Source organism: Salvelinus sp. IW2-2015, linkage group LG27, assembly GCF_002910315.2.
Source record: "Salvelinus sp. IW2-2015 linkage group LG27, ASM291031v2, whole genome shotgun sequence".
Lineage (NCBI taxonomy): Eukaryota > Metazoa > Chordata > Actinopteri > Salmoniformes > Salmonidae > Salvelinus > Salvelinus sp. IW2-2015.
Genome location: NC_036867.1, coordinates 34,608,485 through 34,632,274, shown reverse-complemented (window position 1 = coordinate 34,632,274; position 23,790 = coordinate 34,608,485). Strand labels below are relative to the sequence as shown.

At 43.0% G+C, this 23,790-nt stretch overlaps 2 protein-coding genes across 5 annotated transcripts in view; one reads left to right on the top strand and one right to left on the bottom strand.

Annotated features, from left to right (window-relative positions):
- LOC111953360 (bromodomain adjacent to zinc finger domain protein 2B-like) overlaps positions 1 to 692 on the bottom strand; it is a 74,759-nt gene extending 74,067 nt beyond the window's left edge. The window contains 1 exon segment of the mRNA XM_070435522.1: positions 494 to 692. The gene's annotated coding sequence lies outside the window, so the exon portion shown is untranslated.
- A 12,639-nt stretch (positions 693 to 13,331) lies between these two features.
- LOC111953387 (E3 ubiquitin-protein ligase MARCHF7) lies at positions 13,332 to 23,288 on the top strand. Of its 4 annotated transcripts, none has more exons than XM_023972605.2 (11): positions 13,332 to 13,413; positions 16,425 to 16,617; positions 17,708 to 17,848; positions 18,788 to 18,962; positions 19,307 to 19,489; positions 19,659 to 20,832; positions 21,062 to 21,231; positions 21,337 to 21,440; positions 21,693 to 21,794; positions 21,997 to 22,045; positions 22,498 to 23,288. In XM_023972605.2, exons 2-11 carry the CDS (start codon positions 16,435 to 16,437, stop codon positions 22,593 to 22,595), a joined length of 2,379 nt encoding a protein of 792 aa, XP_023828373.1. In that variant the 5' UTR covers positions 13,332 to 13,413; positions 16,425 to 16,434; the 3' UTR covers positions 22,596 to 23,288. The 4 variants fall into 4 exon arrangements, with proteins under 4 accessions (XP_023828373.1, XP_023828376.1, XP_023828374.1 ...); XM_023972606.2 differs by lacking the exon at positions 13,332 to 13,413 and adding an exon at positions 13,546 to 13,661; XM_023972607.2 differs by lacking the exon at positions 13,332 to 13,413 and adding an exon at positions 13,914 to 13,981.
- The last annotated feature ends 502 nt before the right edge of the window (positions 23,289 to 23,790 follow it).

The following is a 23,790-nucleotide window of genomic DNA, read 5'->3' as shown; positions in this document are numbered from 1 at the left end:
GCTCCCTACCTTCATTGACTCCCACATCGTTCCTTTAAATGTGCACAAAAATACTAGCTAACTTATATACATCAGTGGGTAAAAACATCTTCCAAAAAGTTTTCCTGAACTAAATAAAACAGTTTTTATTTAAAAAAATAAATAGAACAGTTCAATTAAACCGCACGAGAGAGGACACAAAGACGATTCCGACTATCAGGTCACAACTAGCTTGATCTGAGCAACGACAAAACACTCCGTTTAATCTAGAAAACAACTTTGGTGTAGTCTATTATTTTACCATGCAGTAAAGGCGCACATACCGATTGCTTAGAATAACATTGTATCCATTTGATAAGTTTCTATCAATCTGCAGTTGACGATTGAGAGACACACGCAGAAGCAAAGAAACTACAGCTCGCCTCGCGAAACAAATCAAGCCAGCTACATCGCTTGTTCTATGATATAACAGAACGTCTTCTTTACCCCCACCTTGAAATAAGAGGACACTTACCTTTAGTTTCGACACTAATACTTATTTCCAACGGGATTTTGTTTCAAGTAATACTTCGTGTAGCCTTCTAGCCTCTTTTCGATTTCGTTTTGAAAGAGGCCGGTAACAGATGATAAAGAAAGGAATTGGGCAGTAATTGAGTCTCGGTGTGAGTGAGTGTGTGTGTTAGTTACTAACAGCAGATTGAAGGAGACTCTTCTCAAGGTTTATTCAGCTCCACTTCAAGGAACCAAAGTGACGTCAGCTTACAAGCTGCCACAAAAGAAAACTTGTATTTGACATTAATAGAGATCAATGTTTGTTTTAATTAGGAAAACAATAGTACACTACGTTTAGACAGAACTATGATTAGGACTATACCATGTGCTAATGTGACAAACAAAAGCATCTATTGAGTTGATTCAAGGATGAGGAATCTTATTGGCTTGTTTTGTTTGTTTATTTGTTTTTGAAAAGTTACGTAACTGATTATTCATAATCATTGATATTATTAATAGATGACCCGCGTTATGCAAATAATGTATGGAATGACTGAAACTTCTCAAATTAGAATGATTACTTTCAGTGCATGTTCCATAGGCTAGATATCAACTAGTCACATTAATGTGATTCCAAGTATCAGGGAAATATAGTATTTATTATGAACATGTTGTCTATGGAAATGCTATAATAATACCGATTTTTTWAAACTGTGCATTACTGTTTTAAAACGCATGCATGTGTGGTATTGAAATTAATGCTCAAAATGTGTTTGGTCATAATTTGTGACAGTACATGTGATGCTCAAATGTTCATATTTAATATTAACTCTCACATTCTGTCTTTCCTCATCTTTGGACAGGATAAACGGTGATACTGCTGCCCAAATCTTTATGTGTTTTTTCATAATCTGTTTAGGTTTATAGTGACAGATGAACCCTCATATGATCATCTTAAATGTGATCAAAGTTTCCCCTTTATGCCACTTCCAATGATTTACAACTAGAATAAGTGGGAGGTACTTGTGCAAATGTTGCCTTTTTGGTTTTCAAACAGAACGCACTTGCAAAACAGAAAATCCAGGGGAGAAATACACAGATCTTTTCCTAAGGAGAAGATCAATACCATTGCATGGCAAAGACACAACAGCCATCTGTGTGCCTAATTGTACGCTCTATACCTCTCTGAACACATAACAAGCAACAGGCTGAGCATGGGCCCTGTGACCCAGACAAGGGTTTTAGTCAGTCAGACAGGGTGCAGGCAGCCAGATTATTTCATTGAACTGGAAAACAACAAGGGGAGGGGTGGTTAAAGATAGAATGGGTACAACTGCTCGGCTCTGTTTACATGCCCTTGYCCCACCCTTAATTTCTTTTGCTGTTTTCACATGTTGAGCTTAAATTTCACATGTGAAACCATATTTTCACATGTACAAAATGTAGACTTCACATGTTAACACCGCCTTTTCACATGTGAGGAGAATAACATGCTTTCACCTCACAGGTGAGTTGCAGTTTCACGTGACATTTGCGGTTTCACATGTTAAAAACATGCACATGTGAAAATTGCCAATGCAGTGCTATGTAAAAAACATTCACGTGAAAATCTTACTTCCACATGTRGAATTGCAAGTTTACATGTGAAATTCAATCACGTTTAAAAATCTAATTTGCAGGTTCACATGTAAGAAAGCTCCATTTGAAAATCTCACTTTCACATGTGAAATTGCATTTTCACACATGAAAAACATTCATATGTTAAAATCACATTTGCAGTTTCATATGYGAAAAACATCCACATGTGATTGTTTCTCACGTGAACTTGAAATTCCACATGTGAAAGTAAGATTTTCACGTGAACGTTTTTCACATATAAAACTGCAAATTCGATTTTCGCATGTCATTGTTTTTCACATGTGAATTGCAATGTGAAAGTGAAAATCAAATGTATAGTTTCACATGCAAGAAAATTCCACATGTGAAAATCTCACTTTAACATGTGGAATTGCAAGTTCACATGTGGGGTTGAAATAATGTTATTCTCTTCACATGTGAAACAATATTGCAGTAGCAATGTTGCAGTAGCAATGTTTCCACCGGTGGAATTAGGGTGACCACATCTAGAAAGCCCAAACGCGGGATAAGGGAATGATTTTGCAGGGCATTCGCGGAACAGTGGACAGAATTAAACATTTTCGGACAGGTTAATGGGTCACGTTTAAATGGCGACATAGTTCTGCCGTATGAAGGTCACTTTGTGTTAAAGGGGCATTCCTTAGTTCCTACATCCATTTTTGGACTTACAAATTAATGATATGTACCCATTTATTCTTGAACAAAGTGATGTATTTTGCCTCATCAGCTCTGTTCAACTGTCCTACCCCATCAGAACCCAAAATATAAGCTTGTTTTACTCCGATGTTTGTAAACAAAGTATATTTAAATCACCACTCTATAGCTAAAAAACATGGTTAAACTATCATTTTGAAATCACGGATGGTCAGTCCTTGCATCCATAGCATAGTCTTCGGATTTGAGAGTGGTTGCATTTCTCCAGCCCCATCATTCAGCTTTTTGCTGAAACTGTGGCGGGGAAAACACTTTGTTAATGTTTCAATTAAGGATTGCCACTTTAAACACCTTTAGTATTTTTAAGTATATAATTTTTGAAATGTAACTAGGCAAGTCAGTTAAGAACAAATTCTTATTTACAATGACAGCCCAGGAACAGTGGGTTTAACTGCCTTGTTCAGGGGCAGAATGACAGATTTTTACCTTGTCAGCTCAGGGATTCAATCAAGCAACCTTTCAGTTACTGGCCCAACGCTCTAACCACTAGGCTACCTGCCCCCCCCCACTTTAGTAGATTAATAGTGTTATTATATGATGCAATCCTCTAGTGAGTGAGTTACCTTTGTGCCATTAATATCAAGCAAAACTTTTGAAGTCGAGAGGGGGGATTCAAGGTGTGTTTTTTGTGTGTTGTGATTTTTTCATGTGTTTTTTTTTGTAAGGGCACCCTCTCACCATGGAAATGTTAACCACTCAGAAGATGAAATGAGGAAATGAGAATAGAATAGAGTGCTTCCTTTGTGTCACTTAAGGCAATATCTATGTCTCACAAGGGAGCAATAATATTGTGTATGATTTTTAATGTTAGTTTGAAAATAGCATTCATTAAAAGGAGTTGTAATTAGGTGATAACTAGGATAAATTATTATAACATTATCTAAACACTGGAAATTTATTTTGCAATAACCTAAATACAAATCATTGGTATTAATAATCTGTCTCTAAAGGCAAACCTATCTACACTCAAGGACAAGCACCAAGCACATGGCAATGAACACAGTTAAAAGAAATGTGAAGGTCCATGGACAGTCCCCCCCTAGCTGAATTTAGAGGGTGACCACAGAATCCCCTTATTCAGCTATTGAAACGTAAAGCCATTTTATAAGCTCCTTCTCCATGCTCTTTGGCCATTGATTTTCCTTCTCCATTACCTGTTGAGATGGGGGTTGGTTGCTCCTCACACGCACAGTGCTGTGGCCAGTAGCAACGGGTGAATTATCCCTCCCCCGCATCGTCATCAGCAGCCAGGGACTGACAAGACATGAGAAATGACAGTGGCTGTGTTTTTTCATACTGTAGCAGCAAGACGCAGGGAATCTTAATTGCATTGGAGAATCTTCATTAAAGAGAGCACAGGGGGGCGGGTACGTGGGGTGCTAGTGGTGGTGGTGGAGGGATGGGAGGGAGAGGGGTGTATGTGCACCTCTCTGAGTTGCATCATTAAAAGAAGAAGCACTCTTTGCCTGCCCGGGTAGCCTGGCTGGGTCCTCTTTGCACRCACTGAGAACATTGTCCSTACSTYGGTCACTTGTAACATAATAAGTGCCAGCACRATGACTGCAATGCGAGCAAGCACACTTCAGGGTRGAGAGGGGMGGGAGGGGGAMGGGCAAACAGGYTGTCTGTCTATGTCTTGATTAGAAAGTATAATGAGCCACTRAAATAAACTGCTAAAGAAGATCTCTCCTGAGASTGATGCAAAACAAATTATAATGTGGGGATTTGGATTTCATTATTATTGTTCTATTAGTCCAAGGAAAGACAGGGACACCCATCAGGAGAGAGGGGAGCGGGGAGCTGTGCTTGCATTGCATTTATTGATTTTAGCCTGAGACACATTCAGGGAATACAGATTCATCTCCTCTGTAGCTTACACTAAACCCCACTCACTCCCTCCCGGTTTCCATTAAACACAGAAACCTTCCAGCAACACAGAGGAGTTTAATTTCAACGACACACATTTTCTGCGAGAGCTGAAAATAAGGTTCTCGCTCTTTCTCTAACTGAAAAACTGGCCCTCAGGTTGTCTTTCGACATAATTGAATTAAGGTCCTCTTGTTATGCCCCACATAAAGGCACTGAATGAATAAATAGCCACTAACTGAAATTAAGAGARTAGTCTCTTTATATTGTGTTATTTCAATACAGACAAGCACAGTTGATACCTTGTACCCCTTCCATTTAAATCCACCATCAGTACTACACTAGTGGTGCTTTTAATCTACCGTATTAAATCAATTTGCAGAAGCCATAAAGCTATTAGCTCTATCGTGCTGATTTCTGTCTTGTTTGTAGCATTCCTCCAATAGCCTACATCTTCAGTAAGCCTAGAACTGGTTTGAAGCCGAAATGTAATGATTAAGAAAGTCAATGAATTGAACTGCACTGTTGTAACACCAAGGGACCAATAAAGAACATAATAACACATTCGCTATGTCAGRCAAGTTGTTTACATACGTTATTCATTTGTAAGATCTACATTTGCATTTCAAATACCTAATGAACGCATTAACATACAAACACGACTTGAAAATTCATCGAAGCTCAACCCTCAACTCTCCTAGCTTAGTGTTGTGCTGCAAGCAATGCCTTGGCTTAGACCTATGCTTTCACTATCATGAAATTCTGCAATTAAGCGAGACGAAAACAGAGCTATTGATCAGTGTCTTCCAACCACTGGCTAAGAGGGGTTTGCAATAACGTAATGGTAGCCAGAGCCAGCGGTGCACACCACTCCACTTTTGAACACTGGGAGCTGCAGGCAGCAATGCTAGTCCACACTACCACAAGTGGCTCATGGGAATTCATTGTGACAGTGAAGAATGCATTAACCCTTGACCCGGGCACAAGGCCGGCTACAGTAGGCGGGTCAGAGGATGTTAGAGATGAGATGCCTTTGTGTCTTGAGCATTTTTGGCACCGCAGTCGTCTTTCAGTCGTCCATCACACCGTCTGTCACTCAAAGGAGAGAGAAGAGAGGAGAGTAAGGTCAGGTACAATACACTGTAGATAGAAAGCCTCTTAGGGTCTTATTCACAACATTGCAACAACGTAACAGGGATTCACAGATACAGGTCAAAAACACTTGGATTCATGTTGCTCAATAAAACAATGTTTACTGTGTAAAACAAACATGAACTAATCTGTATCCATTCAAACATGTTTCCTCTTGGCACAGGCAGAATGTGGGTTTTTACAGATTTCCAGGTTTGATTGAATAAGGCTGTAATCGTTTCATGATGTAATCCAGTAGAGAGAAATAATTTACAATCATCAGGATAGCAGCCTAGTAAAGAATGACTCATTATTTCAGACACACTCTCATACGCTGTCGTACAGGGAGAGAGGGAAAGAGAGGGAGAGAGAGAGTGACACGGTGACAGAGTTGCACACCAGAGAGACAGAGGGAGAGAAAGAGACATTTGCACGCACACGCACACACACACACACACACACACACACAACCACACACACACACACACACACCACACACACACACACACACACACACACACACACACACACACACACACACACACACACACACACACACACCCACACACACACACACACACACACACACACACACACACAGTGGGCTGCTGCTTCCTTTGTGGGAAAGCAGAGTCATTAGTGCTAGGAAAGTAAAGAAACAAGTCATGGCCTCAGAATGATGCATCTCCTCACAGAGAGAATGAGATCACGGCAAAATGTCACCATCACCTCAGCGAAGCAGCAAAATGGCCCGGAATCAAATAAAAACACATCTTCACCCGGCCAAATGTGTGTGCAAACATACCACTGGATGTCAGCAGTTTTCCATTTGCTAAAAGCACTCAAAACTGACAAAGGTTGCACTCAAAACTGACAAAGGTTGCATCCAAAATGGCACCCTATTCCCTTTATAGTGCACTACTTTTGAACAGGGCCCACGCGGTCTACTCCCTATGCAGTGCACTCCTTTAAATCAGAGACAGGGGCTCTTATCAAAGGTAATGCACTATTTAGSGAAAAGGGTGCCATTTCGGACGTACTCTGTGTTTACCTTAGGCAAGTGCAGGACAGAGGTAAAAATAGACGCTGTTTGTTTGGGGAATGTTTGAGGACAGGGAGTCTTATCTGTCATTAGGTTGACCGTGCTTTCAGCTACAGAGATGACATAATATACTCATACTAACAGGACACTAATTCCACAACCTGCCTACGTCATATCCTCTTGTCTACATGGCAGGTACTCATTATGGAGAAAGGCAAACATACTGTATCTGACAGGAATGACAGAGACAGTACATTTACTTCTCTACGGTTTTTACAGTCTTTGTCTAGGTATAATGACTTTTTAAATGCTGCTGTTGTATGTTACTTTATCTGAAGAAAGGGTGAGTTATCTAGCGGAGGAAGAAAAACATTGGCAGGATTGATATGGAGAAAACATTTGGTGGAATATGGATCAGACAAGAAAAGAAGACCCTGCAATATTCTGTTTCTCYAGAAATAAGATAGTTGTTTGTCATGGGAGGGTTAGGAACACAACCTTGAACAGCAGATCAATTTTCGGGGAGATTTGCTTTCAGCTTTAGTGCTTGCCAACGTCTGTAAAGCTAATTTCATTTGATAGGGCCTTTAGGGGGAATTTAAGATATTGTTCGGCCAACATACCCCTAATGGATTTTTTAAACATTAAATCACTGGATTTTGTAAACCCATACTGTCTTCAGAAATATCTCTGTCAAAACTGGCACCCTTGCAAAATTGCACTTCCCCCTCTCTCTCTCTCTCTCTCTCCCTTCCTCCATCCCTCTCTTGCCTCTCCTCTCTCTCTTTGTACTACAACACTGCTTCACCAACCTGTATTTATTTTATTCCTGTTTTTCAACAGCTCGTAACATTCCTCTGCAGGTTAAGGTTTTTAGTCATATCATGCCCCTCTTTTATACAATGTGTTCAAGAGGATGAAATGTGGYATTTCATGGCATGGATTTCAGAATCAAGATAAAACTGTGATCTAGTAGGGTTTTGTTGTGACTTTTCGTGCTAGTTTTCAAGGTTGATTACACCACTATTCTAATGCATCTTAGAGAGTCTATTAATTTCTCACACACAGCTCACTTCAAACATATACACCTTATTCACATTCTTTTCTGTAACCTAGATAGTATTCAGTCTCCTGTGCATCATTCAACTTCTACTCTATGTAGAAGTACGCGGCATTTMTCTGGACGTACACAGTACAAAAACTCATCAGCAGAGGCAGAATAGACTGTGGGAACATTGTCCTTTGCTTACAGGATGTTTCCATATGAATGACACCAGACATGGAAGGAAATAGCCTTGGAGAAGAGAGAGAAACATTCATCTCCAACTGAAAACGAGCCTCACGTTCTCATGTTTCACAGCTCCCCTTTTGTCTGGATATTACCACACATTTTTACAGTCTCTTCTCTATCACGTTTTCCCAGTTGGCTGATCCCTGAGGGAATGTGGGAGTTCACCTCTTAGTCAGATGGCCATTCCATCTACTCCACTGTAATATTGTCCTTCATAGAAAGAGTAAACCCAGAGAGATGTGTGATAGTCAAAGCTTTGTATACGACAAAAAATATCCTATAGCCTATTTTTGGTTGATGTTTTGCTGAAGGACGTGTTTCTAACTGCTGAAATTAGATAGCATTTACTCACACCTCTTTTCAAACTGTAGGCTTTTGTTAAAAACAWCAGGAAAAAAAATCTCTCTTAACCGTCCGTGTCAGACCCAGACCACAGTCTTGTGTGTCAGAGCTTCTTTAGTCTTGTGTTATGCTAATGGTGGTGTGTCACCGTATGTGTATTCATTAATGGTGGCAGGTCGCTGCTCCTCGAGGCAGCAGCATTGAGGCAGACGTTTGGACTGCCCTCCCTGCCTGGTCAAAAATAGGCCACCGCCACCACCCACACTACAGTAATGATCACAACGGTGACATCATCACTCCTGTGGGTGTGTGCGCGTGTTTGTGTGTGTGCTCCTCTCAGACAGAGCTCATCTGAACAAAGAGCAGCAGGGATGAGACAGGGGAGAAGGACTGAGAGAGGGAGAGGCAGGGACTGGGACAGCCCATGTAGGCTAAAGTAGATGACATCTGGCACTATGTGTCTGGGGAGAATAAAGATGGGGAAAAAATGTCTAGGGATTTAACTGTTTTCAAGGCCTCTGAGCTCGGACGAAGGTTTCTTATGATTCCATGTAATGTAGTGTGATTGACTGCTTGATTTATTAAAACCTTCTAATGAAAGTTGAAATGAAAGGACCTCCCCTAGCTGTCAATGTGGCTTCACTTCAACCTTACAGCGGTCTTCTTTATTAGTGTTTAAGTGTATTGTCTTTGTAATTGTAATGACTTGCCGTCTCAAAGGATTCATTGGACAACAAGATATCTCATCCCATAGGGTTTCTCTTGGTTTTAATTTGTTTTTAAAAATGTGTAGATTATTATCAATGGAGTATAAAGTCATTGATTCTCAATCAATCCCTCTCTATGTAATTCCTTCCAATTAAAAGGTCCCTGACGTTATAACAACATTGAAACAACATGTCCTACTTGGACATCATTCCATCATCAGGGCTAATGTTTCGAGTTCAGGTGATTCGGACTTGAGGCATATTCAAACCCTTTGTGATCCCCGACTGAGGTCGTGTAGTGCTCTTCTCTAATAAAGTATCTCTCCAGGAACAGAGTCAGTGAGAGTAGAGGGCCAAGAGATTCTCAAGACCTGGAGCAGCCGTGGGAAAGAAAGGCTGTGGTGGAGGAAAAGCAGAAATGTCTCAGGGCATTCCTTTGTGATTACACCGCCGGAGAAGTCCAGACATTCTTGGAGCTAGTCTGTGTCTAAGGGCTCTCTAGCACTCGTTGAGACTGATAATATAGCTTGTGTTTCTATAGTGCACCATTCTGTAACTCAGTAACAGTTTGTTGCAGTTTGCACCAAACTAACAGCTCATCACCACATTTGTCTGGTGAGACTTTGGCCATTGGTTGTACAAGGTTGATTGATTATGCAGGATTAGAACTGACAAAGCAACATAAATGTAGCCCTATTCCCTTCTCGTTATCTCTCTTGGTTGAAAAGTCGACATTTGGCCTGCTATTAGACTTCTACCCTCTTCGATGAGGTAGAAATTGAGAGTGACCCCTCAGTATCTCTGAAGGATTGTGGATCAAGTTTCATGTAATATGGCTTCACATTATATTTTTTGCCTACATGCCTATAAACTAAAAGATTCCTATGCTTAAAGACTTGCTGATAACCCCAATGGAAAATTGAAAAAAAATCTCCTCCCCTTTCAAAGTAAACATGAATGAAAAATGGCTCCAAGGAATGTTATTTTGTTGTCCAATGAGCAACATCGGGGAGAGCACATGATGACATGAATGGAAGAGTCAGGGCTGAGACCAACTGCAACGGTAGACTAGGGGCGAATCTCAATTATATTTCCTTAGTTCCTTGCGTCCTCTCTCCTTGCCTCCTTCTCAAAATGTATTGGAATAATAAAGATCAGAGGGGAGGAACCTTGTGCTCTGAGAAGGAGACGAAGAGGGAGGATGTGAGAAATCGAGGAAATACAATTGAGACTCACCCCAAAGCCACTCATTTCATCGAGCCTTGCACTTCATCAGGACACTAGGTCACATGTCCTTTTTTGTCAGCCATTAATCTGAGGCACCACTCTCTCCTTCACCTCACGCTATTAGCCTTGTGATGTATTTACACCTGATCTGATCGCCACGCCATCGGCCCGTGGAGTTAATAACAATGTCTCACTCTGTGGATAGGGGTGTATCGGTCGAGCATCTTGTTGACCTTGCTTCTACATATGCATCTGTTGTAAAGCAATACGGTTAACCGTGTTCACTTCTCCATTCAACACCTGACCTCTGACCTCCAACATTATCTTTCACATGCCCTCCAGTTCACAAGCCAGCTTGTTTAGCTCATAGTGGTTTATCCTCTGTAGGCCTTTCTTAAAACAAAAATGTAATGTTGACATTGAGATKTATTTATTTTAAGTGGAAAATAATACAGATCTCAGAATGAGAGAATTATCTGAAATTGTCACAATTAATGGAATATTTGGAGGCTTACTCTAATTAACAATTCATTAAATTAATTGCACCATATTGTGCAAAATGCAAATGAATTTAAAAAGTACTGTATTGACCTTGTGATTTATTTTTTCCTTGACTTCTTTCCATTAGAAGGTCTACAAGACCTTTTATAACAATTACTCAAATAAAGCTCATTAGAGCTGTTGGCAAATGCATTAATTACCTTGGTGACAAAACAAACATGCCTGTAACATCCAAATAATAGAAGAGTGCAATCTGTTTTACACCGTGGTTGGATTCAAATGTCAGATGATGCTCCCCCTAGTGTATATCACTATGAACAGCTCATGAGTGTCTGTGGGCAAAGATGGCGCTAGTAGTCATAGAAATAGAATCCATAGAACCTCTAAGACTAACTCGTTTTATGGATTCTATTTCAATAGTAGTCCATCTACTACAAGTTTTTTTTAGGTTGTCAAAACAATTTCTGATTGTCAGCATAAAATAATGATCTAAACTACAGCACTTTATGAATGATGTACATCACCTGCTGTACATCATGAGGGCATTAATCATTAGGCCTACATTTCGTAGTATTTAGGGAAAGGGGGATACCTAGTCAGTTGCACAACTGAATGCATTCAACCGAAATGTGTGTTTCACATTTAACCCAACTCCTCTGAGTCAGAGAGGTGCTGGGGGCCACATAATCGGCACCCAGGGAGCAGTTGTTGGGGGTTACCCGCCTTGCTCAAGGGTATAACGGCAGATTTGTCCACCTTGCCGTCTCGGGGACACTTAACCGCTAGGCTACCTGCCGCCCCAATTATTCAATTAGCGAGACATGAGATGTAGTAGCAATCACTGCCTGAATCGTCAATGGCAAATGAGCAACTATCATAACACGTATTTCAGTATGTATCCATATAGACTCCTTCATCATAATCGTCCTCGTCGTCCTCATCATCAGTGGCTGCTTTAGACTTGTGAAGTTGATGGGAATGGATGTAAAGTTTTTGAAAAATATCAATCTGTTTTTGGGGACTTTTTTTCTTCTTCTTCCAGACACGCCTCCTTTACAAAGAGTTGTTGATTCTGGCCTGTGGAAAGTTGTCCCACTCCACTTACAATGGCTGTGCAAAGTTGCTGGATTTGTATTTATTTAACTAGGCAAGTCAGTTAAGAACAATTTCTTATTTACAATGACGGCCTAGGAACAGTGGGTTAACTGCCTTGTTCAGGGGCAGAACAGCAGATTTTTACCTTGTCAGCTCAGGGATTTGATCTAGCAACCTTTCAGCTACTGGCCCAACGCTCTAACCACTAGGCTACCTGCTAATATTTGTAGGAACTGGAACACGCTGTTGTACACGTGGATCCAGAGCATCCTAAACATGCTCATTGGGTGACATGTCTTGTGAGTTTTCAGGCCATGGAAGAACTTGGACCTTTTCAGCTTCCAGGAATCCTTGCGACATGGGGCCGTGCATTATCATGCTGAAACATGAGGGGATGGCAGCGGATGAATGGCACGACAGTGAGTCTCAGGATCTCGTCACGGTATCTCTGTGCATTCAAATTGCCATTGATAAAATGCAATTGTGTTCATTGTCTGTAGCTTATGCCTGCCCATACCATAACCCCACTATGGTGCACTCTGTTCACAACGTTGACATCAGCAAAACGCTCGCCATCACGACGCTATACAYGTGGTCTGCGGTTGTGAGGACGGTTGGACATACTGCCAAGTTCTCTAAAACGACTTTGGAGGCTGCTTATGGTAGACAAATTAACATTCAATTCATTGGCATCAGCTCTGGTGGAAATTCTTGCAGTCAGCATGCCAATTGTACACTCCCTCAAAACGTAAGACATCTGTGGCAAACTCCACATTTTAGAGTGGCCTTTTATTGTCCCCAGCACAAGGTGCACCTGTGTAATGATCATGCTGTTTAATCAGCTTCTTGAAAGGCCACACCTGTCAGGTGGATGGATTATCTTGGCCAAGTCGAAATGCTCACTAACAGGGATGTAAACAAATTTCTGCACACCATTTTAGAAGAATAAGCTTTCTGTGGTATGGAACATTTCTGTGATCTTTTATTTCTGCTCATGAAACATGGGACCAACACTTTACATGTTGCGTTTATATTTTTGTTCAGTGTATTATCATAATCATACTTTAAATTGTAACTCACCAACATCATCATCATCATCAATTCATTATCACAACCATCCTTTCAATCTAAACTCCCCAACATCATCATCAATTCATTACTATCGCAATCATACTGTACTTTCAATCATAATTCACAACGTCAATTAAAAAGGAGGCAGGACAAGTACAGTGCTTGATATTCTATTGGATGGAGTACATTGTCCTTCACCATCCTGAGTTGTACGTACTTTGTCTGGGGTGTCTGAGTGCATTGTAAATCACATGACCTTCTCTATATCAACACACAGACGCCGTCATCATTGAATGCAGCGAAGCTTGGAAGCAAAGGTGAGAGTGTGCTGCTTTTGCACGAAGTTAGCACCTTATCCGTGATGTTTCTAGCTATAGCCTGCGACATTGTTTTACATTTTAATTTGGCAACGATTAAATTGATTCCTTTGATATAAGAAATGGATTAGCTAGCTTCCCAACGGTATCTGTCAGGACGGATGATCAACAACAGCAGCATAAAAAATAGGCCTACCGTTCGCTAGCTAAACCATCAAAATTATCTCATCGCATTCACTGTCTTGACGGTAAATGTCCTATTTGTGGATATGACTGACACGTCCTCAATCGAKTCGTTTCTAGTCTAGAAGTTGCGAGTGGTTTCTAGTACTAGGATGGTAGTTAGCAGCTGTAGCCCTAGCATACTTTGTGGTCGTGGGCTAACATTAACTATCTATTTAGCCTAGTGGGTAACGTTAGCTAGCAAGCTGTTTTTCTTCATCCATTTTTAACTTCGAAGCTGTGCCAACAACAAGTTTGGGAGGCTAGCTTGACTAGCTAGCCCCAGACAGTGTGGCTTTGAGATCATGCATGTTTCTTGCTTACATGGCCATGGGTATTGCTAACGGTAGGTAGCTAGCTGACAAGCTCCTTCGACATCTGGTGAGCAAAAGAAAAGGGAACTCTTTTCTTGGAAACTGCCAGACATTTTGAAAGGTCGGTTCGGTCATTTGGGTAGCCTTTTAGTTACAGTAGCCACCAACCTAACGTTAGCCATGAAGCTATTGTTGGCTAGCTTGCAATTCATGACTGAGGTGYTAAAGTGTCACCGGTTTGTTCAACTGTTGCATTAATAAGACTTGTCCTTTCTCAAACTATCGTTTTTTCTTTTGCAGAAAATCTGGTAGTTAACTGGCCTAGACTGGCAGAGAAAAAATAGCTAATGCATCCATGTCCTTGTCTGAATCAGGAAGAACAGCCAAACCGTATCCTAAAAACAAAACTTTTTAGAAAAAAACTGAAATTAACCAAATTCACTCTTCCAGTTTTGCAGAGCCTGACTGAACGTGTTACTATTGCGCAATTAAATATTAACAACAGTAGAGAAGCAAGTTTCGTCATCTTGTGTGCAGATTTCATCAGCCATACCTAGGCGGCCTCCACATCTTAAATACAAGCAAAACAGAGCTTGACCTGTTATCAAAACAACATTCCTCATGTGTACACTTTGCATTCCTGATAGCTAAGTTTAGCAGCACCCATGTGTCATGAGTGTGATTGAGAGAAGCCACAATCTCTGTGGGCTAAATTAGGAGAATAACTATAAAAATATAATTAATGAAAATAGTATATACAAGCCACAGCTGTAGGCTACCAAAGGTGATAGCCTAGGTGAAATAAACATTTTGTTTACTTTTAGGAAACTTTCTCAGAAGGTTGAGTGGGGGGTGGGGCTTTGTAAGGAGATGGACATGTTTCTTCTCTCTGGTTCTCCTATCCCCATATGGGTGCTGTGATCCATGTAAACCAGAGGAATGCACCTTTTTAATAAATTATCTTGCACTGACTATCATGTGTGATGCAATGCCTGACCTGGCATGCACAGCCCCCCTACTGCGCTCTCATTCCTCAGGAAATGTCACCATCAAATGCCTGTGACACCCTAGTAGGCACCCTAGTAGGTGTACTGCATAAGCATTAGGGTGCCATTTGGTACACACTAATGCTTATGCAGTACACCTACTAGGGTGCCATTTGGGATGCAAAAACAGTGATCGTGATCCAAGAACAGGTGTTGGGATTAGGTGCCAAGAAGCTTCTGGACAGTTTGTACACTGTCACACTTCGGCTGTCTCAGCAACCAGCCAACTCCTTTTCCTGACTGTTGGGGTTTTATCAGATTGGGAGATTCCCTGACTCTTCAGTCTGGTCTTTACGATTGCAGTTTCAAAACGCAGCTAGGTCTGTCTTGTCTTATCTTGTCGTTAAATCATGTTTAGCCTAGCCTAAGGTTTGGGTGGAACAGGCACAAAATGTTTTGGCAATAACAAAGGTAGGGTTTGGTCAGGACATTGAGCTCTGAGTTATGTATATTGAATGAGTACTGATATGGAGTACTGGATACCAATGGTTTCCACATTTATTTTAATGAACTCTATGGTTTTCAACTTACTCTTAAAAGTTGTAATGGTAGAATGCACAAGGTGCAACTTTGAAATTGGGTAGTGCATAATCAGTTTTCCTCTTGTCATTGCATACACTTAATAGTTGTGAAATCTGTTTGTGAATGTATTGTAATGTTTAAAAAAATGAATAACTGCTGGCTCCCGAGTGGCACTGTGGTCTAAGGCAGTGCTAGAGGCGTCACTACAGACCCGGAATCGATCCCGGGCTGTATCACAACCGGCCGTGCTCGGGAGAGCCGTAGGGCGGCGCACAATTGGCCCAGCGTCGTCCGGGTTAGTGGAGGGTTTGGTCAGGGTGCTTGACTTGGCTAATCGTGCACCAGCGACTCCTTGTGGCGGGCCGGCCGGCTTCCGGCTTAAGCAGGCGTGTGTTAAGAAATGCGGTTTGGTGGGGGCATGACTCGACCTTCGCCTCCTGAGCCCGTTGGAGTTGCAGCGATGAGATTATCGAAATTGGGGAGAAAAAAAGTAGAACTGCCTTAATTTTGCTGGACCCCAGGAAGAGGCAGCAGCTAATGGGGATCCATAATAAATACAAATACCCTAGAGCTATTTATAGCTTGTCAGAAATGTGCAGATCAACTAACCAATGTCAGGTAACATTGTTTTAGCTAGGTTGTAATGTTTGCCACTCAAATATCACATGAATACACATTAGACAAGGTGTGGTGGATGCGAGATGTTCAATGCTGGAAGGGGGGCCTGAGTGGAAAAAGTTTGGGAACCCCTGCTGTAGCCTACATCAGTCTAGTACTTGTGTACTAAATAACACTGGATTATGTCTAAGCTTACTGTATTCCACTTTGTACAATGTTTGATTGCATGTGTTTCTCAGTGATAGATCCTGTTGGATTTAGTGTTACTAACATCTTGGCTTTTCCACAGCCAATCAGTGATGGATTCCAAGCCTCGCCGGCTGCCCTTTACGGTGTCCAGCACCACGTCGTCTTATTCTTCATCCTCTTCCCCCTCCTCCCTGGGTTCCCTGGGATCCAGCAGGCTCTATGGAAGATCCAGTGTCCTGAACAGTGATCGATTCACCAGGGCCACGCCCCTTAAACCTGACCTCGACCACCAGGTACTGAACACCGAGGGAGAGCGAGAAAGTGGCAGGTTACATACATTTGCTGACCCTAAATGCCACTTTGTATTCCTTAAATATGTGGCCTCTAGGTCCTGGATTTCAGTGAGAAGTTTCTGCCGGTTAACAATGATAAGAACACTTCAAATGTGTTTATAACCGAAGGGTAAGGCTAGGCAGTTGGGACAAGTTTAGCCTGTTTTCATGAAAACCAATGTTCTCTTTAAAATAAATGCAGTCGAGTGGGTAATTATTTTTCTCCCCCTAAGAACCAGGCTTTCTTTGCTGCCATCTGACTCTTGTCTCTTGTCTGTTACTTTCCCTCTTGGTTCCAGTCCTCTTCTCTATTTGGCGAGTTAGCCGTGGTCAGAGAAGGTATCTGTGTACTTTAGCTGGGGCTTTTTATAGGCCAGCCTAGATTCCTGCCAGTGTGTTTGTCAGCCCGCCTGTCCTGTCAAGGACTGTGCCATTAGATAACGTTACGACTGGGCTGTCTGTCTATTTCACTACTCTTCCAGAAGAGTCCTGGGCCCGGCTCAAACGCACAATAAACAACTGACTTAGCTAACACGTTTGCAAWCACCTTTGAGTAGAATGGATCCATTTGATGTAATGAAAAAAGATCAATGGCATTATCTAGCTAGCATGCAAGAATGTAGGAATAATTGGTACAAGAATATTTAGACAAATGCAGTGTTTCCCCGATATTCATTTAGTAGTGTTAGCCTCCTCTGCTAAATTGTTGCCACCACTCCAAATAGAGGCCCCTACTTATTTTGTTTGAGTCGCTCTGCTAGTTTAAGAACACGGCAGAAACCATGGCAAAATGTGTAGAATTGCAGGAAATTACTTATATTTATTTTTACAGCCAAATTTGTTTTTGAGGGCCTTCAGAATTTTTGGTCTTATGCCATTGGCCACACCCACTACAGCGCTAACTTTGCCATCGCTGCTGGAAAAAATCCTRGGGGAAACTCTTCTCCTTTTTGTGGTGATCTTGGATTTGTACCATGTGTCAGCTACCTTACATTGCTCCATGTATTGACTTGAGCTGACCCCATGTGTTTTCACACCCCTTGTGTCTCAGAGCTCTCGGTTCCTCAGCTCGACCAGGGACTACAGTAGTTCTGACAGCCGACACTCCAGCTGGAAATCCCCTCTGACTACCTCCTCTGTCTCCTACGATCGCTCTTGGGCCGAGTCCTCACTGAGCAGCCGCAGCAAACTGGTAAACTCACGATAGAATGGGATCTTGTTCATTAGCGCACTAAGCTAACATGTGGAATTGTTTTAAGATGGTCATAYTGTGGATCATTTAGCTATTTGATTTAAAATTTTAGGACCCCTTTAGCTATCAATTAAAAAAAAAAATTGAATCAAATATAGAATTTGGCCTTTACTGTTATAGTCCATAGAAACGAATTGAATAAAACAYTTTTATAAATGGCAAAAGACAGTCAAAAAATGTAACTTAAGGTTTTGAAGTGTCTGTCCTATATCAGGGAGATAAAAGAAAGCTTGGTAAATTATGATATACAGTATATATATTTTTTACCTATATTTAACCCCTTACCTTCAGATGAGTCCTGTGTCACTTGTGGGGGTCGTAGAGCGACACTGAACACCATCGTGTTTGAGAGCCTCACCTTTCCACAGTGGTCATCGTGTTTGAGAGCCTCCCCTTTCCACAGTGGTCATCGTGTTTGAGAGCCTCCCCTTTCCACAGTGGTCATCGTGTTTGAGAGCCTCCCCTTTCCACAGTGGTCATCGTGTTTGAGAGCCTCCCCTTTCCACAGTGGTCATAGTTTAGACGCTACGTTTCGTGAGAAGAGAAGACTTCCCCCCCCCCCCTGTTTTTTCCCTGGGATGTCTCATGGTCTGACCAACACCGCTGTAGCCCTGCCACCTACCACCGCAGATGCGGCAGGGTGACCCAGGCGGATGTGGTGGCTTGAGATACAGCCCGTGCTGTCTTAAACAGACGGATTTTGATGGGGATTTTTAAATGATGTTACTTAGATTAATACGCGCGTCAATAGACTTCAGGATTAAACAGTTTGACTTTTAGGTTTTGATAGTGATATTACTGATGCGCATTGCCAAGTTCCAAGTGCCGTTCAAGTCTGTTTTGATTCATATGATGGCATTCTGTGGGTTGTTTTATCAGACTGATTCAGAGACAAGACTGGGGACGTACTCAGGACTTCTCAGCAACCCAACTGATGATGGGGATACCAAACGGGCCAAACTGTCTTATACCAACAGAGCTGCATATACAACAAGCCCCTCCTCCTCTGTGACTGGCTCCTCCTACTCCAGCAGTGTCCTCAACAGAGACTCAGGTATCTGACCCCTGGTTCAAGGGAGAGTTCAAGAGTTACAAACGTYTTCAGTCTCTTTCCTTGAGCCCTTTTTAATGTATGAAAATACCTGGCAAATGTTTTTTTAAAGTGTGAACTTTTCCTTTAAATATACTGCTGTTAGTTTCCATACACTTGATGAGAGCAGGTCTTGTGATAATCGTGCAAACAATCATCGCCATTGCTTTGAGTGATAATATTTGATCTTCAGTTGTTAACCTTACGACATTGATGAAACGTGTTAATGATTCCTAAATCCTTCGTGGTTTAGCCAACTTATCTTTTCAAACATGCAGGTGAATAACAAACTGGCACCTTGTGTTTAGATTCGTCGTCGTGGAAGTCGTACCGGCCTCTGTCCAGGTCGTCTTCTTCTTCCTCCTCCTCCTCTTCCTCCTCAGAGCCCCTGTGGTCCAGAAGGGAGCTGGAGAAGAGGAGCGAGGGGAGGAGTCTGTCCAGTGTGGCTGATAACACCAGCTATAGGAGCTCCGGACTCACCTCATCCCTTTGTATGTTCTCACACGCACACACACAGACTCGTTTGTGTGCATTGACTTACAAACCTATTGGCACATTTACGCACACATTCGGTCATAAAACTGAAACATTTACATACTCGCACGCAAACATAATACTGACACGCATGCAATCGCTAATGTGGACGTGTTTGTGTTTTAGACCGGCCAGACCGTGTGACCTCCACCTATGCCCAGGGGGCCCGGCCCAAGGAGACCCTCTACTCCTCCTCTAGCAGGGAGAGCAGCTCCCTCAGCCGCCACCTCTCTTCCACCTACCAGCGCTCCCCACTGGCCCGGGACTACACCACCTCCACCTCCCGGGCCACCGGCTGCTCTCTGACCACCTCTACCATCCGCACCGCCAAGGAGCCCACTGAGAGCCCAGAGCCCACTCTAGGAGTCTCCGTCTCCTCTCGCCCCTCTTGGTACACAACCCCCTCAGCAAGACGGGAGGCCCGGGACTCCAGCCCCCCTCCCTCCGCGCCAACCTCCACCCCCAGGACAACCCCGGAGGGTGGCGAGGCATCCGATGGCCGTCGCTCCACCCGCCGCCTCCTCTCCCGCCTCTTCTCTCGGCGCTCCAGCCAGGACTCCAGCGGCTCCAGCTCTGGCTCCGCCTCCCGTTCCTTCGACTCGACCGAGGACAGCCCTGTCTCTGGAGGAGAAGGCCCCAGCCACGCACCCGTGGCTACCAGCGAGGAGAGCGTCCGACCCGTAAGCGTGGAGCCCGTTCCCAGAGGCTCTGAAGCGGCCCAGGCCTTTGCCTTCCTGAGGCGTCGCAGACAGGGCCTGTCCCCGGTCCAGGAGGGCCAGGCCCAGCGTGCCCCGGAGCCCCAGCCTGGCCTGGAGGCCTGGAGAGGGGGCAGCACCAGTGGTGGTGTTGGAAGTAGTTCTTCAGGTTCCTCCTGGCTGTCATCTTCCATCCGGACCCGCTGCACTCCTCTCTTCTCCCGCCGTAGAAGAGAAGGACGGGACGAAAGCGCTCGTCTGGCGTCCGGTGCCGATGAGGATTACCGTGGTACCCAGTTCCCCCTCAGGAGTGAAGACACCCCCGAGGAAGAGGACGACGACGACGAAGGGGAAGGAGCGGTGGCTGCTGCGGCGGCGGCAGCCTCGGGGGCGATGGGTGCTAGCGCCGCCCTACAGGAGGAGTTGAGAGACATGGCGGGGAGTAGTCAGCGTTTGGCGAGGTTCATGAGCAGCCCGCTGTTCCGTGTCCACGACAACGTCATGATCGCCGTGGACATGACGGGCGCTGCCAGGAGCCAACCAGAGGGCCAGGAAAAGTCCACCTCCTCCAGAGACCCTGAGAGACTGAGGAAGATCCAGGAGAGGTGGGGAGGCTGTCCTTCTCTGAGCTTGCTGGGTAGTGGGCTGAACCTGCATGCTTGTGTCCCATCCCCCTGTTGTACATGGCACTGTCCCTGTGTTGTCCATCGTCTTTATTGTGGCCGCACTCGTCTTGCCATTCAAATGCCTGTTTGGATGGACCAACGCTTTAATTATTTTCCTCAGATTTGAATGGTTGATAACTGTAAATAAACCTCTGTCTCTCCCCTGTAGCCTGCTGTTGGAGGACTCTGACGAGGAGGAAGGGGACCTGTGTCGTATTTGCCAAATGGGTTTGGAGTCTCCCTCCAACCCTCTGATYGAGCCCTGCCGCTGCACAGGCAGTCTGCAGTATGTTCACCAGGACTGCATCAAGAAGTGGCTGCGTTCCAAAATCAGCTCTGGTAAGAATAACTTTCCTCTCTCTGACCTTAACAAATGATTTTCTGCCCCTCGGTGTATTATGCAGTGATTGCACATTTGCTGCCATCTTTCACTCTCTTGTCCAGGCACTAATCTGGATGCTATCACCACGTGTGAGCTGTGCAAAGAAAAGCTGCACCTGAACATTGAGAACTTTGACGTCAACGAGCTACACAGGACACATGAGCGGGTGAGGGGCCGTTCAGTTAACCCCAGACATCTCCTAGTCAGCCATTATCTAACTGTTAGACTGTGAATGGGGAAATGCGCTGCAGAGAATCACTCCTGTGCTGCTCATTCAACTGTAGAATACCAGAATGGGACACTTAAAACCAACTGTTCCGTAAAATGTTATYTTTAAGGTTTAACTGCCTGGGACCCAGTCCTAACTTGAGTTTAACGCATATCTGCAGTTTAAGTGACCACTTCCTTTTCTTTCCAGTCTGAGTATGAGTTCATCAGTTGTGGTCTTTACCTGGTGGTGTTGCTTCACCTGTGTGAGCAGAGGTTCTCTGATGTGCTAGGAGCTGCCAACGACGCCGGGGTAAGAGCCTACACTCGACACCACCATGCAAAACAAATCCTAAACGTCATTCATTTGCACTGTCATTTTGAATGTTAAGCCCAAGGTTTTTCTTTGGCCTCATAATTCACCAACTATTGTATTGTGGGGAAAAAATACTTATTTAAAATGTTGTAGGATTCAGTGTTTAAAAAAACAAAACATTTCCCCATCTCTCGCTCAGTTTTTCAACCTGGCGAGGACCCTTCATGAACACATGGACAATCTTGAAAGTACGTTCTTGAATAATTTCTCCCCAATGCTGTGTACACGTTTTAATAACTTGATGCGAGGCTGTTAGTCACTGTTAATGAATTGATGGGTAAGTATTTGATTATATTGACCTTCTGATGTTAAAGGCCCATACGTGTGAAAGTAGAAATCAATTTCTACACGTAGCATGACGAGAGCTCGGCAAACTTTTTTGCCCAGCAACACTGCTGTGAATAATTCCCCTTCAGGTAACTATGCACAAGGTCATCTCAGTGGAGGTTATTAGTTGCTTTGATATAATGGTGTGCACTGCAGTATTCATCACTGACAATTTAAATGGTCTTAATATTTTACCTTTGAACACCATTCTAAACTAAAAGATACATTTTGCAACTGTTTATTCAAAACTAATGAAATTGACTACTAATAAACTAGTCTCCGATTTGACTGATAATTGTTCCCTCTGCTGCAGGCTCTTATGGGGAGTCGGATGATGAGGAGGTGGTTGATACCCGGCCGTCAATCGATTTCTGTGACCTCGATGAAGACCTGGAAGAGGAGTACAATTGATCGGGGGGGGGGGGCGACAAGTTGAAGTAACCTTCCAGTAGCAACCCATTCTGTTGCTCTGTTTCACCTCATGTGATTTTTACTGAGTGCAATGGCTTGTGGGATTTTTGAAGCCAATGCCAAGTGGACGGGAAGTCACTCCTGACGTAGAGGTAATGATGTCATAGATATGCAGACTGACTTTGAAGTGAACCGAGGTGAGGAAATGCTTTATATCCCCCTTATTGTTAATTTCCCCTTTAGGTCTCCAGATTTGAGTGCGCTTTATTCCGTTAAAATGCAAGATATCTTTTTGAACTGTTATACCACGAGTGCTTTAAATGTTACTGCTCTAAAAAAGCAGAGCTGTCCACCGTGGTGAGATATTGTGTAAAAAAGAGATGGAATCCTGAACACCACTGGTTTGTTAGTTTAGCGGGTTGGGAGAAGGGAACGGGCTGTTTATGGAAGAATCCACTCAAGAAGTGGCAAATTATCCCTTTTACTGTTTTTCTTTTCCTATGTGAATTTTCCTTTTTTGAAGTTTTTCAAAAAATTATGTGAAAGGTGTCAACTTTACTTTTCACAGCTGAATAATTGACAGTTTGTTCTGTTTTTCTTTGTCTGTTTTCAATGTCTGTAGTATGAAAATGCTGTTTTGCTTCCCCCTAAAACTTGTTTTCATTTAATTAATGCAATAAAGTTTTGAATGTACAGCTGTTTGCAGGCAACATTTCATTCAACAACACCGAACAAGGACACTGAAGTTTAATATAGGAAGTAGGGTTAACAATCTGTTAATGTAAGCCATTTCAACAACTGTTGCTCAAAAACCTCTATAGTTAAAAGAACACGGGGAGCTTCTCAATTGAGGTAAACTCCACCCTCTTCTCTGTGACCCGGAAACCGGTAAGTGGTCGCCATATGTAGAAGTGGCAATTCCTTAAGTTTAACGGAGGAATTTGCTCCTCGGTAGCCTCCTCCGGGCGAAGATACTTAGGTGTACCCTACTGAGGAGAGTTTTGTATTCTTCCTCACCCCCTTCAGGATTAACAGTTTTTTTTCGAAGGCTAAAAGCATGCACACGTTTAAATGCTACACTAGTAATCTTTATAAAATRTCTGGCACAACTAGCTAAATTCGTTATTACCACTTTACATTTTTGGATTCCTCCTGTAAACGTAATTTGCATGACGTGCTACTGGCGTCGTTTCAT